The 15,000-nt window shown below is 45.2% G+C and overlaps 1 protein-coding gene across 1 annotated transcript in view; it reads left to right on the forward strand.

Annotated features, from left to right (window-relative positions):
- The window catches only part of LOC106610542 (receptor-type tyrosine-protein phosphatase delta), a 205,096-nt gene that overhangs the window by 79,074 nt on the left and 111,022 nt on the right, over positions 1 to 15,000 (forward strand). The window contains 1 exon segment of the mRNA XM_082978641.1: positions 14,014 to 14,016. Coding sequence (XP_082834767.1) covers positions 14,014 to 14,016 — 3 coding nt within the window.

Raw genomic sequence — 15,000 nt, forward strand, 5'->3', positions numbered from 1 at the left:
ATAGGCACAGTAGTGTGAGACTCCAACCTCCAGCGGTAGCTCCCTCACCCTCTAATTGGTTGAGTATAGTCAACCAAATTCCAACTCCACTTCCAGATTTTCCTGATGGCAATGAAGAGAATTGGAATTGGAATTCCCCTGTACTTCTTTCTTAAAGCTACTTTTACTCCCTCCCTCTCCTCTGCTTTGGGCCAAACTCTGGACCCACAATCCCTCTGGCTTCTGTTTGAACTATGACCCTTGGCTTCTCTATCTACCTCTGGCTCAGCCCCAGCACTCCCTATCCAGAACCCTTATAATTATATCCCCTGTTGTGACTGGAAGGGTTATAATACTCTGCTATCAGACCATCTCACTATTATAGTATCGCTGTTATTAACTTTTCCACTTTTCCTGTCTGCTAACCGGAAATGTAAATCAATTTATTCATGTTATACATTTTTACATGTTTACATTATCCGATTATTGAACATTATTGGTCCTTGTTGGACCTTGAGTTTTAGCTATGGGACAACAACACAAGTCATAGTTGCCGTTTATCTGGTCAGCGGCTCCATCACTATATTTGACCAGTTCAGGTCTGTGTGGGTCAGCTGGTTGTTGAAAGGTTAAGTCAAGGTTGTGTAACTGTCTCTATTGAAAGGACTGTAATGTTGTGTCTATGCTGTTTCTTCTTCTCTCTGTATCTCTTTTAAAACAACAGAGTCCTTTGGTAAGTGCTTTAACCTCTGAAAGCTATCGCTACCCCCACCTGTCTGCTGTTACCCTGTCTCTCACTGTGGTCCCACATGGCTCCCTATTCCCTATGTAGTGCTAGACACACACACACACGAACGCATCAGGGCCCTCTGGTCAAAAGTAGTGCACTGTATAGGGAATAGGGTGTCATTTGGGATCAGACACTGTCTGTACCCAACACTAATGCTGCTCGCTCACTGCTCACTGTATTCATACACTGACTGATTGCTGATGTGTTGGAGAATGACCACTGTAGTCACACACACTTAGATACACACACGGTCAGTCACATGCACACACACATGCACATATACATACATCACACACACACACACACACACACACACACACACACACACACACACACACACACACACACACACACACACACACACACACACACACACACACACACACACACACACACACACACACACACACACACACACACACACACCACACACACACACACACAGGCAAAGTATGAACACACACCTGAGCACCCTACACCTTTCTATTGGACTAAAATGCTTTCACTTGTTTACCCCTTCACCCCTTCACTCACTTAATATATCACTCTCTCTCCTTCACTCAATTACACACTTAATATATCACTCTCTCTCCTTCACCCCTTCACTCACTTAATATATCACTCTCTCTCCTTCACTCAATTACACACTTAATATATCACTCTCTCTCCTTCACTCAATTACACACTTAATATATCTCTCTCTCTCCTTCACTCAATTACACACTTAATATATCACTCTCTCTCCTTCACTCAATTACACACTTAATATATCACTCTCTCTCCTTCACTCAATTACACACTTAATATATCACTCTCTCTCCTACACTCAATTACACACTTAATATATCACTCTCTCTCCTACACTCAATTACACACTTAATATATCTCTCTCTCCTACACTCAATTACACACTTAATATATCTCTCTCTCTCCTTCACTCAATTACACACTTAATATATCTCTCTCTCTCCTACACTCAATTACACACTTAATATATCTCTCTCTCTCCTACACTCAATCACTCACTTAATATATCACTCTCTCTCCTTCACTCAATTACACACTTAATATATCTCTCTCTCTCCTTCACTCAATTACACACTTAATATATCACTCTCTCTCCTTCACTCAATTACACACTTAATATATCACTCTCTCTCCTTCACTCAATTACACACTTAATATATCTCTCTCTCTCCTTCACTCAATTACACACTTAATATATCACTCTCTCTCCTTCACTCAATTACACACTTAATATATCACTCTCTCTCCTTCACTCAATTACACACTTAATATATCACTCTCTCTCCTACACTCAATTACACACTTAATATATCACTCTCTCTCCTTCACTCAATTACACACTTAATATATCTCTCTCTCTCCTACACTCAATTACACACTTAATATATCACTCTCTCTCTCTCCTTCACTCATTCACTCATTCACACACTTAATATCACTCTCTCTCCTTCACTCATCCACTCATTCACACACTTAATATCTCTCTCTCTCCTTCACTCATTCACTCATTCACACACTTAAGATCTCTCTCTCTCCTTCACTCATTCACACACTTAATATCTCTCTCTCTCATTCACTCATTCACTCACTTAATATCTCTCTCTCTCATGCACTCCTTCACTCCCCATAACACTGTATAGTGTTTTCCTGTCTATACTCCCTCCACTGTAGATGACTGTCTCAAATAAAACCCAGTCCAGACATCAACCCAGTCCAGACACCAACCCAGTCCAGACACCAACCCAGTCCAGACACCAACCCAGTCCAGACACCAACCCAGTCCAGACATCAACCCAGTCCAGACACCAACCCAGTCCAGACACCAACCCAGTCCAGACATCAACCCAGTCCAGACATCAACCCAGTCCAGACACCAACCCAGTCCAGACATCAACCCAGTCCAGACATCAACCCAGTCCAGACACCAACATCAACCCAGTCCAGACACCAACCCAGTCCAGACACCAACCCAGTCCAGACATCAACCCAGTCCAGACACCAACCCAGTCCAGACATCAACCCAGTCCAGACATCAACCCAGTCCAGACACCAACCCAGTCCAGACATCAACCCAGTCCAGACATCAACACCAACCCAGTCCAGACATCAACCCAGTCCAGACATCAACCCAGTCCAGACATCAACACCAACCCAGTCCAGACATCAACCCAGTCCAGACACCAACCCAGTCCAGACATCAACCCAGTCCAGACACCAACCCAGTCCAGACACCAACCCAGTCCAGACATCAACCCAGTCCAGACATCAACCCAGTCCAGACACCAACCCAGTCCAGACATCAACCCAGTCCAGACATCAACCCAGTCCAGACATCAACACCAACCCAGTCCAGACATCAACCCAGTCCAGACACCAACCCAGTCCAGACATCAACCCAGTCCAGACATCAACCCAGTCCAGACACCAACCCAGTCCAGACATCAACCCAGTCCAGACATCAACCCAGTCCAGACATCAACCCAGTCCAGACATCAACACCAACCCAGTCCAGACACCAACCCAGTCCAGACATCAACCCAGTCCAGACATCAACACCAACCCAGTCCAGACACCAACCCAGTCCAGACATCAACACCAACCCAGTCCAGACACCAACCCAGTCCAGACATCAACCCAGTCCAGACATCAACCCAGTCCAGACACCAACCCAGTCCAGACATCAACCCAGTCCAGACACCAACATCAACCCAGTCCAGACACCAACCCAGTCCAGACATCAACACCAACCCAGTCCAGACAACAACCCAGTCCAGACATCAACCCAGTCCAGACACCAACCCAGTCCAGACATCAACCCAGTCCAGACATCAACCCAGTCCAGACATCAACACCACCCCAGTCTCAGACATCAACCCAGTCCAGACATCAACCCAGTCCAGACATCAACCCAGTCCAGACACCAACCCAGTCCAGACATCAACCCAGTCCAGACATCAACCCAGTCCAGACATCAACCCAGTCCAGACACCAACCCAGTCCAGACATCAACCCAGTCCAGACACCAACATCAACCCAGTCCAGACACCAACCCAGTCCAGACATCAACCCAGTCCAGCCCAACATCAACCCAGTCCAGACACCAACCCAGTCCAGACATCAACCCAGTCCAGACATCAACCCAGTCCAGACATCAACCCAGTCCAGACACCAACCCAGTCCAGACATCAACCCAGTCCAGACATCAACCCAGTCCAGACATCAACCCAGTCCAGACATCCACACCCAGTCCAGACATCAACCCAGTCCAGACACCAACATCAACCCAGTCCAGACACCAACCCAGTCCAGACATCAACACCAACCCAGTCCAGACACCAACCCAGTCCAGACATCAACCCAGTCCAGACACCAACATCAACCCAGTCCAGACATCAACCCAGTCCAGACATCAACCCAGTCCAGACATCAACCCAGTCCAGACATCAACCCAGTCCAGACATCAACCCAGTCCAGACACTAACCCAGTCCAGACACTCAACCCAGTCCAGACACCAACCCAGTCCAGACATCAACACCAACCCAGTCCAGACAACAACCCAGTCCAGACATCAACACCAACCCAGTCCAGACATCAACCCAGTCCAGACATCAACCCAGTCCAGACATCAACACCAACCCAGTCCAGACATCAACCCAGTCCAGACACCAACCCAGTCCAGACACCAACCCAGTCCAGACACCAACACCAACCCAGTCCAGACAACAACCCAGTCCAGACACCAACCCAGTCCAGACATCAACACCAACCCAGTCCAGACATCAACCCAGTCCAGACATCAACCCAGTCCAGACACCAACCCAGTCCAGACACCAACATCAACCCAGTCCAGACACCAACCCAGTCCAGACATCAACCCAGTCCAGACATCAACCCAGTCCAGACACCAACCCAGTCCAGCACAACTCAACCCAGTCCAGACATCAACCCAGTCCAGACACCAACCCAGTCCAGACACCAACCCAGTCCAGACATCAACCCAGTCCAGACATCAACCCAGTCCAGACACCAACCCAGTCCAGACACCAACCCAGTCCAGACACCAACCCAGTCCAGACACCAACCCAGTCCAGACATCAACACCAACCCAGTCCAGACAACAACCCAGTCCAGACATCAACACCAACCCAGTCCAGACATCAACCCAGTCCAGACATCAACCCAGTCCAGACATCAACACAGTCCAGACACCAACCCAGTCCAGACACCAACCCAGTCCAGACATCAACCCAGTCCAGACACCAACCCAGTCCAGACACCAACACCAACCCAGTCCAGACATCAACCCAGTCCAGACACCAACCCAGTCCAGACACCAACATCAACCCAGTCCAGACATCAACCCAGTCCAGACATCAACACAGTCCAGACAACAACCCAGTCCAGACACCAACCCAGTCCAGACATCAACCCAGTCCAGACACCAACCCAGTCCAGACACCAACCCAGTCCAGACATCAACCCAGTCCAGACACCAACCCAGTCCAGACACCAACATCAACCCAGTCCAGACATCAATCCAGTCCAGACATCAACCCAGTCCAGACATCAATCCAGTCCAGACATCAACCCAGTCCAGACACCAACCCAGTCCAGACATCAACCCAGTCCAGACACCAACCCAGTCCAGACATCAACCCAGTCCAGACATCAACCCAGTCCAGACATCAACCCAGTCCAGACATCAACACCAACCCAGTCCAGACATCAACATCAACCCAGTCCAGACATCAACCCAGTCCAGACACCAACCCAGTCCAGACACCAACCCAGTCCAGACACCAACCCAGTCCAGACACCAACCCAGTCCAGACACCAACCCAGTCCAGACATCAACCCAGTCCAGACACCAACCCAGTCCAGACATCAACACCAACCCAGTCCAGACAACAACCCAGTCCAGACATCAACACCAACCCAGTCCAGACATCAACCCAGTCCAGACATCAACCCAGTCCAGACATCAACACAGTCCAGACACCAACCCAGTCCAGACACCAACCCAGTCCAGACATCAACCCAGTCCAGACACCAACCCAGTCCAGACACCAACACCAACCCAGTCCAGACATCAACCCAGTCCAGACACCAACCCAGTCCAGACACCAACATCAACCCAGTCCAGACATCAACCCAGTCCAGACATCAACACAGTCCAGACAACAACCCAGTCCAGACACCAACCCAGTCCAGACATCAACCCAGTCCAGACACCAACCCAGTCCAGACACCAACCCAGTCCAGACATCAACCCAGTCCAGACACCAACCCAGTCCAGACACCAACATCAACCCAGTCCAGACATCAATCCAGTCCAGACATCAACCCAGTCCAGACATCAATCCAGTCCAGACATCAACCCAGTCCAGACACCAACCCAGTCCAGACATCAACCCAGTCCAGACACCAACCCAGTCCAGACCCTATGGATTCTCCTCTATGGACGACTACACAGAGCACTTGCAATAATCTATATTTGTAGCTCTCTCTGTCTCTCTATCTCTCTTTCACTCTCTCGCTGTGTCTCTCTCTCTCTCTCTCTCTCTGCCTGTCTGTCTCTCTGTCCGTCTGTCTCTCTCTCTCTCTCTTTCTCTCTCTCTCTCTCTCCTTTATTGACCTGATAATTGTGAGTATCTATTGTGATTCTTCTCCTCTCAAAGCCACCCACTTCCCTCTCTTCCTCTCCTTCTTCCTCCCCTCCCCTCCTACTAACATTTCTTCTTCTTCTCTAATCTGATTTGCATTCATTGACCAATCAGGTGGCACGCCTATAAGAGGTAAGAGACGATTGTCTGGGAGGACCGCCACAGAATCAGGCTGTTTCCCAAATGGCACTAGTATTCCCTATAATAGTGCACTACTTTTTGACCAGAACCCTATGAGCCGTGTATGGGAAAATATAGTGCACAGTGTAGAGAATCAGGTGTCATTTGAGTCACATTCAGAAATAACAGACCTCGTCCCTCTTTTCCATTTCCACCATCGTTGTTCTGTCGTTTAACTATGAAGCTCAAAGTACCCATCAATCGCTTCCTTGTCATTGTGTGATCTGTTATATAACCCTAAACCCCTTCATGGTCTGCCCTTCTCCCTTCATCCTAATTAACCTGTTATATAACCCCTTCATGGTCTCCCCTACTCCCTTCATCCTAATTAACCTGTTATATAACCCCTTCATGGTCTGCCCTACTCCCTTCATCCTAATTAACCTGTTATATAACCCCTTCATGGTCTGTCCTACTCCCTTCATCCTAATTAACCTGTTATATAACCCCTTCATGGTCTGCCCTACTCCCTTCATCCTAATTAACCTGTTATATAACCCCTTCATGGTCTGTCCTACTCCCTTCATCCTAATTAACCTGTTATATAACCCCTTCATGGTCTGCCCTACTCCCTTCATCCTAATTAACCTGTTATATAACCCCTTCATGGTCTGTCCTACTCCCTTCATCCTAATTAACCTGTTATATAACCCTTCATGGTCTGTCCTACTCCCTTCATCCTAATTAACCTGTTATATAACCCCTTCATGGTCTGTCCTACTCCCTTCATCCTAATTAACCTGTTATATAACCCTTCATGGTCTCCCCTACTCCCTTCATCCTAATTAACCTGTTATATAACCCTTCATGGTCTGCCCTACTCCCTTCATCCTAATTAACCTGTTATATAACCCCTTCATGGTCTCCCCTACTCCCTTCATCCTAATTAACCTGTTATATAACCCCTTCATGGTCTGCCCTACTCCCTTCATCCTAATTAACCTGTTATATAACCCTTCATGGTCTGTCCTACTCCCTTCATCCTAATTAACCTGTTATATAACCCTTCATGGTCTGTCCTACTCCCTTCATCCTAATTAACCTGTTATATAACCCTTCATGGTCTGTCCTACTCCCTTCATCCTAATTAACCTGTTATATAACCCCTTCATGGTCTGTCCTACTCCCTTCATCCTAATTAACCTGTTATATAACCCCTTCATGGTCTGCCCTACTCCCTTCATCCTAATTAACCTGTTATATAACCCCTTCATGGTCTCCCCTACTCCCTTCATCCTAATTAACCTGTTATATAACCCCTTCATGGTCTGCCCTACTCCCTTCATCCTAATTAACCTGTTATATAACCCTTCATGGTCTGTCCTACTCCCTTCATCCTAATTAACCTGTTATATAACCCCTTCATGGTCTGCCCTACTCCCTTCATCCTAATTAACCTGTTATATAACCCCTTCATGGTCTGTCCTACTCCCTTCATCCTAATTAACCTGTTATATAACCCTTCATGGTCTGTCCTACTCCCTTCATCCTAATTAACCTGTTATATAACCCCTTCATGGTCTGTCCTACTCCCTTCATCCTAATTAACCTGTTATATAACCCTTCATGGTCTGCCCTACTCCCTTCATCCTAATTAACCTGTTATATAACCCCTTCATGGTCTGCCCTACTCCCTTCATCCTAATTAACCTGTTATATAACCCCTTCATGGTCTGTCCTACTCCCTTCATCCTAATTAACCTGTTATATAACCCCTTCATGGTCTGTCCTACTCCCTTCATCCTAATTAACCTGTTATATAACCCCTTCATGGTCTGCCCTACTCCCTTCATCCTAATTAACCTGTTATATAACCCCTTCATGGTCTCCCCTACTCCCTTCATCCTAATTAACCTGTTATATAACCCTTCATGGTCTCCCCTACTCCCTTCATCCTAATTAACCTGTTATATAACCCTTCATGGTCTGTCCTACTCCCTTCATCCTAATTAACCTGTTATATAACCCTTCATGGTCTCCCCTACTCCCTTCATCCTAATTAACCTGTTATATAACCCCTTCATGGTCTCCCCTACTCCCTTCATCCTAATTAACCTGTTATATAACCCCTTCATGGTCTGTCCTACTCCCTTCATCCTAATTAACCTGTTATATAACCCCTTCATGGTCTGTCCTACTCCCTTCATCCTAATTAACCTGTTATATAACCCCTTCATGGTCTGTCCTACTCCCTTCATCCTAATTAACCTGTTATATAACCCTTCATGGTCTGTCCTACTCCCTTCATCCTAATTAACCTGTTATATAACCCTTCATGGTCTCCCCTACTCCCTTCATCCTAATTAACCTGTTATATAACCCTTCATGGTCTCCCCTACTCCCTTCATCCTAATTAACCTGTTATATAACCCTTCATGGTCTGTCCTACTCCCTTCATCCTAATTAACCTGTTATATAACCCTTCATGGTCTGTCCTACTCCCTTCATCCTAATTAACCTGTTATATAACCCCTTCATGGTCTGCTCTACTCCCTTCATCCTAATTAACCTGTTATATAACCCCTTCATGGTCTGTCCTACTCCCTTCATCCTAATTAACCTGTTATATAACCCTTCATGGTCTGTCCTACTCCCTTCATCCTAATTAACCTGTTATATAACCCCTTCATGGTCTGCTCTACTCCCTTCATCCTAATTAACCTGTTATATAACCCCTTCATGGTCTGTCCTACTCCCTTCATCCTAATTAACCTGTTATATAACCCTTCATGGTCTGTCCTACTCCCTTCATCCTAATTAACCTGTTATATAACCCTTCATGGTCTGCCCTACTCCCTTCATCCTAATTAACCTGTTATATAACCCTTCATGGTCTGCCCTACTCCCTTCATCCTAATTAACCTGTTATATAACCCCTTCATGGTCTCCCTACTCCCTTCATCCTAATTAACCTGTTATATAACCCTTCATGGTCTGTCCTACTCCCTTCATCCTAATTAACCTGTTATATAACCCTTCATGGTCTGCTCTACTCCCTTCATCCTACTTAACCTGTTATATAACCCCTTCATGGTCTGTCCTACTCCCTTCATCCTAATTAACCTGTTATATAACCCCTTCATGGTCTGTCCTACTCCCTTCATCCTAATTAACCTGTTATATAACCCTTCATGGTCTGCCCTACGCCCTTCATCCTAATTAACCTGTTATATAACCCCTTCATGGTCTCCCCTACTCCCTTCATCCTAATTAACCTGTTATATAACCCCTTCATGGTCTGTCCTACTCCCTTCATCCTACTTAACCTGTTATATAACCCCTTCATGGTCTGTCCTACTCCCTTCATCCTAATTAACCTGTTATATAACCCTTCATGGTCTCCCTACTCCCTTCATCCTAATTAACCTGTTATATAACCCTTCATGGTCTGTCCTACTCCCTTCATCCTAATTAACCTGTTATATAACCCTTCATGGTCTCCCCTACTCCCTTCATCCTAATTAACCTGTTATATAACCCCTTCATGGTCTGCCCTACTCCCTTCATCCTAATTAACCTGTTATATAACCCCTTCATGGTCTGTCCTACTCCCTTCATCCTAATTAACCTGTTATATAACCCCTTCATGGTCTGCCCTACTCCCTTCATCCTAATTAACCTGTTATATAACCCTTCATGGTCTGTCCTACTCCCTTCATCCTAATTAACCTGTTATATAACCCCTTCATGGTCTGTCCTACTCCCTTCATCCTAATTAACCTGTTATATAACCCCTTCATGGTCTGCCCTACTCCCTTCATCCTAATTAACCTGTTATATAACCCCTTCATGGTCTCCCCTACTCCCTTCATCCTAATTAACCTGTTATATAACCCTTCATGGTCTGTCCTACTCCCTTCATCCTAATTAACCTGTTATATAACCCTTCATGGTCTGCCCTACTCCCTTCATCCTAATTAACCTGTTATATAACCCTTCATGGTCTGTCCTACTCCCTTCATCCTAATTAACCTGTTATATAACCCTTCATGGTCTCCCCTACTCCCTTCATCCTAATTAACGTGTTATATAACCCTTCATGGTCTCCCCTACTCCCTTCATCCTAATTAACCTGTTATATAACCCCTTCATGGTCTCCCTACTCCCTTCATCCTAATTAACCTGTTATATAACCCCTTCATGGTCTCCCCTACTCCCTTCATCCTAATTAACCTGTTATATAACCCTTCATGGTCTGTCCTACTCCCTTCATCCTAATTAACCTGTTATATAACCCTTCATGGTCTCCCCTACTCCCTTCATCCTAATTAACCTGTTATATAACCCTTCATGGTCTGTCCTACTCCCTTCATCCTAATTAACCTGTTATATAACCCTTCATGGTCTCCCCTACTCCCTTCATCCTAATTAACCTGTTATATAACCCCTTCATGGTCTCCCCTACTCCCTTCATCCTAATTAACCTGTTATATAACCCCTTCATGGTCTGTCCTACTCCCTTCATCCTAATTAACCTGTTATATAACCCCTTCATGGTCTGTCCTACTCCCTTCATCCTAATTAACCTGTTATATAACCCCTTCATGGTCTGTCCTACTCCCTTCATCCTAATTAACCTGTTATATAACCCTTCATGGTCTGTCCTACTCCCTTCATCCTAATTAACCTGTTATATAACCCTTCATGGTCTCCCCTACTCCCTTCATCCTAATTAACCTGTTATATAACCCTTCATGGTCTCCCCTACTCCCTTCATCCTAATTAACCTGTTATATAACCCCTTCATGGTCTGTCCTACTCCCTTCATCCTAATTAACCTGTTATATAACCCTTCATGGTCTGTCCTACTCCCTTCATCCTAATTAACCTGTTATATAACCCCTTCATGGTCTGTCCTACTCCCTTCATCCTAATTAACCTGTTATATAACCCCTTCATGGTCAGTCCTACTCCCTTCATCCTAATTAACCTGTTATATAACCCTTCATGGTCTGCCCTACTCCCTTCATCCTAATTAACCTGTTATATAACCCCTTCATGGTCTGTCCTACTCCCTTCATCCTAATTAACCTGTTATATAACCCTTCATGGTCTGTCCTACTCCCTTCATCCTAATTAACCTGTTATATAACCCCTTCATGGTCTGTCCTACTCCCTTCATCCTAATTAACCTGTTATATAACCCTTCATGGTCTGTCCTACTCCCTTCATCCTAATTAACCTGTTATATAACCCCTTCATGGTCTGCCCTACTCCCTTCATCCTAATTAACCTGTTATATAACCCCTTCATGGTCTGTCCTACTCCCTTCATCCTAATTAACCTGTTATATAACCCCTTCATGGTCTGTCCTACTCCCTTCATCCTAATTAACCTGTTATATAACCCTTCATGGTCTGTCCTACTCCCTTCATCCTAATTAACCTGTTATATAACCCTTCATGGTCTGTCCTACTCCCTTCATCCTAATTAACCTGTTATATAACCCCTTCATGGTCTGTCCTACTCCCTTCATCCTAATTAACCTGTTATATAACCCCTTCATGGTCTGCCCTACTCCCTTCATCCTAATTAACCTGTTATATAACCCCTTCATGGTCTGTCCTACTCCCTTCATCCTAATTAACCTGTTATATAACCGCTTCATGGTCTGTCCTACTCCCTTCATCCTAATTAACCTGTTATATAACCCCTTCATGGTCTGTCCTACTCCCTTCATCCTAATTAACCTGTTATATAACCCCTTCATGGTCTGCCCTACTCCCTTCATCCTAATTAACCTGTTATATAACCCTTCATGGTCTCCCCTACTCCCTTCATCCTAATTAACCTGTTATATAACCCTTCATGGTCTGTCCTACTCCCTTCATCCTAATTAACCTGTTATATAACCCCTTCATGGTCTGCCCTACTCCCTTCATCCTAATTAACCTGTTATATAACCCTTCATGGTCTGCCCTACTCCCTTCATCCTAATTAACCTGTTATATAACCCCTTCATGGTCTGTCCTACTCCCTTCATCCTAATTAACCTGTTATATAACCCCTTCATGGTCTGTCCTACTCCCTTCATCCTAATTAACCTGTTATATAACCCCTTCATGGTCTGTCCTACTCCCTTCATCCTAATTAACCTGTTATATAACCCCTTCATGGTCTGTCCTACTCCCTTCATCCTAATTAACCTGTTATATAACCCTTCATGGTCTGCCCTACTCCCTTCATCCTAATTAACCTGTTATATAACCCCTTCATGGTCTGTCCTACTCCCTTCATCCTAATTAACCTGTTATATAACCCCTTCATGGTCTGTCCTACTCCCTTCATCCTAATTAACCTGTTATATAACCCTTCATGGTCTGTCCTACTCCCTTCATCCTAATTAACCTGTTATATAACCCTTCATGGTCTGTCCTACTCCCTTCATCCTAATTAACCTGTTATATAACCCCTTCATGGTCTGCCCTACTCCCTTCATCCTAATTAACCTGTTATATAACCCCTTCATGGTCTGCCCTACTCCCTTCATCCTAATTAACCTGTTATATAACCCTTCATGGTCTGTCCTACTCCCTTCATCCTAATTAACCTGTTATATAACCCTTCATGGTCTGTCCTACTCCCTTCATCCTAATTAACCTGTTATATAACCCCTTCATGGTCTGTCCTACTCCCTTCATCCTAATTAACCTGTTATATAACCCTTCATGGTCTGCCTACTCCCTTCATCCTAATTAACCTGTTATATAACCCCTTCATGGTCTGTCCTACTCCCTTCATCCTAATTAACCTGTTATATAACCCTTCATGGTCTGCCCTACTCCCTTCATCCTAATTAACCTGTTATATAACCCTTCATGGTCTGTCCTACTCCCTTCATCCTAATTAACCTGTTATATAACCCTTCATGGTCTGTCCTACTCCCTTCATCCTAATTAACCTGTTATATAACCCCTTCATGGTCTGTCCTACTCCCTTCATCCTAATTAACCTGTTATATAACCCCTTCATGGTCTGTCCTACTCCCTTCATCCTAATTAACCTGTTATATAACCCCTTCATGGTCTGCCCTACTCCCTTCATCCTAATTAACCTGTTATATAACCCCTTCATGGCTCCCTACCCCATCCTCCTCATCGACCTGCCATATAACCCCTTCATGGTCTGTCCTACTCCCTTCATGAAACAGCCTGTCAGGGTTGGGCCAGGTAGGACTACACACCTTCTGAAACAGCCTGTCAGGGTTGGGCCAGGTAGGACTACACACCTTCTGAACACCTGTTCGTCAGGTAAATACACACTCCAGGTAGGACTACACACCTTCTGAACACCTGTTCGTCAGGTAAATACACACTCCAGGTAGGACTACACACCTTCTGAACACCTGTTGGTCAGGTAAATACACACTCCAGGTAGTACTACACACCTTCTGAACACCTGTTGGTCAGGTAAATACACACTCCAGGTAGGACTACACACCTTCTGAACACCTGTTGGTCAGGTAAATACACACTCCAGGTAGTACTACACACCTTCTGAACACCTGTTGGTCAGGTAAATACACACTCCAGGTAGGACTACACACCTTCTGAACACCTGTTCGTCAGGTAAATACACACTCCAGGTAGGACTACACACCTTCTGAACACCTGTTCGTCAGGTAAATACACACTCCAGGTAGGACTACACACCTTCTGAACACCTGTTGGTCAGGTAAATACACACTCCAGGTAGGACTACACACCTTCTGAACACCTGTTGGTCAGGTAAATACACACTCCAGGTAGGACTACACACCTTCTGAACACCTGTTGGTCAGGTAAATACACACTCCAGGTAGGACTACACACCTTCTGAACACCTGTTCGTCAGGTAAATACACACTCCAGGTAGGACTACACACCTTCTGAACACCTGTTCGTCAGGTAAATACACACTCCAGGTAGGACTACACACCTTCTGAACACCTGTTCGTCAGGTAAATACACACTCCAGGCAGGGCAGTAGAACGTGAAAAGAAGTCACTACCACTCACTCTGGTACTGGTGTTTGTAACAGGAAGAATCAGCAATTGCACGACACAACGCGGAGTGCCTGGACGCAGCCCTTAGCCGTGATATATTGGCCATATACCACAAACCCCCTGAGGTGCCTTATTGCTGTTATAAACTGGTTACCAACGTAATTAGAGCAGTAAAAAATAAATGTTTTGTCATAGCCGTCGTAAACGGTCTGATATACCACGGCTGTCAGCCAATCAGCATTCAGAGCTGGAAACCTACCCAGTTTGTAAATGTGACTTCATTCTGTTGGGTGTTTCGCTCTGCCTCTAACACTGTGGCCTTGTAGCTTAACCTTTCAACTTTAAGAAGGAAGCTCAAATCTCTAAGAGCCAAACC

Source organism: Salmo salar, chromosome 08, assembly GCF_965601325.2.
Source record: "Salmo salar chromosome 08, fSalSal1, whole genome shotgun sequence".
Taxonomy (NCBI): Eukaryota; Metazoa; Chordata; class Actinopteri; order Salmoniformes; family Salmonidae; genus Salmo; species Salmo salar.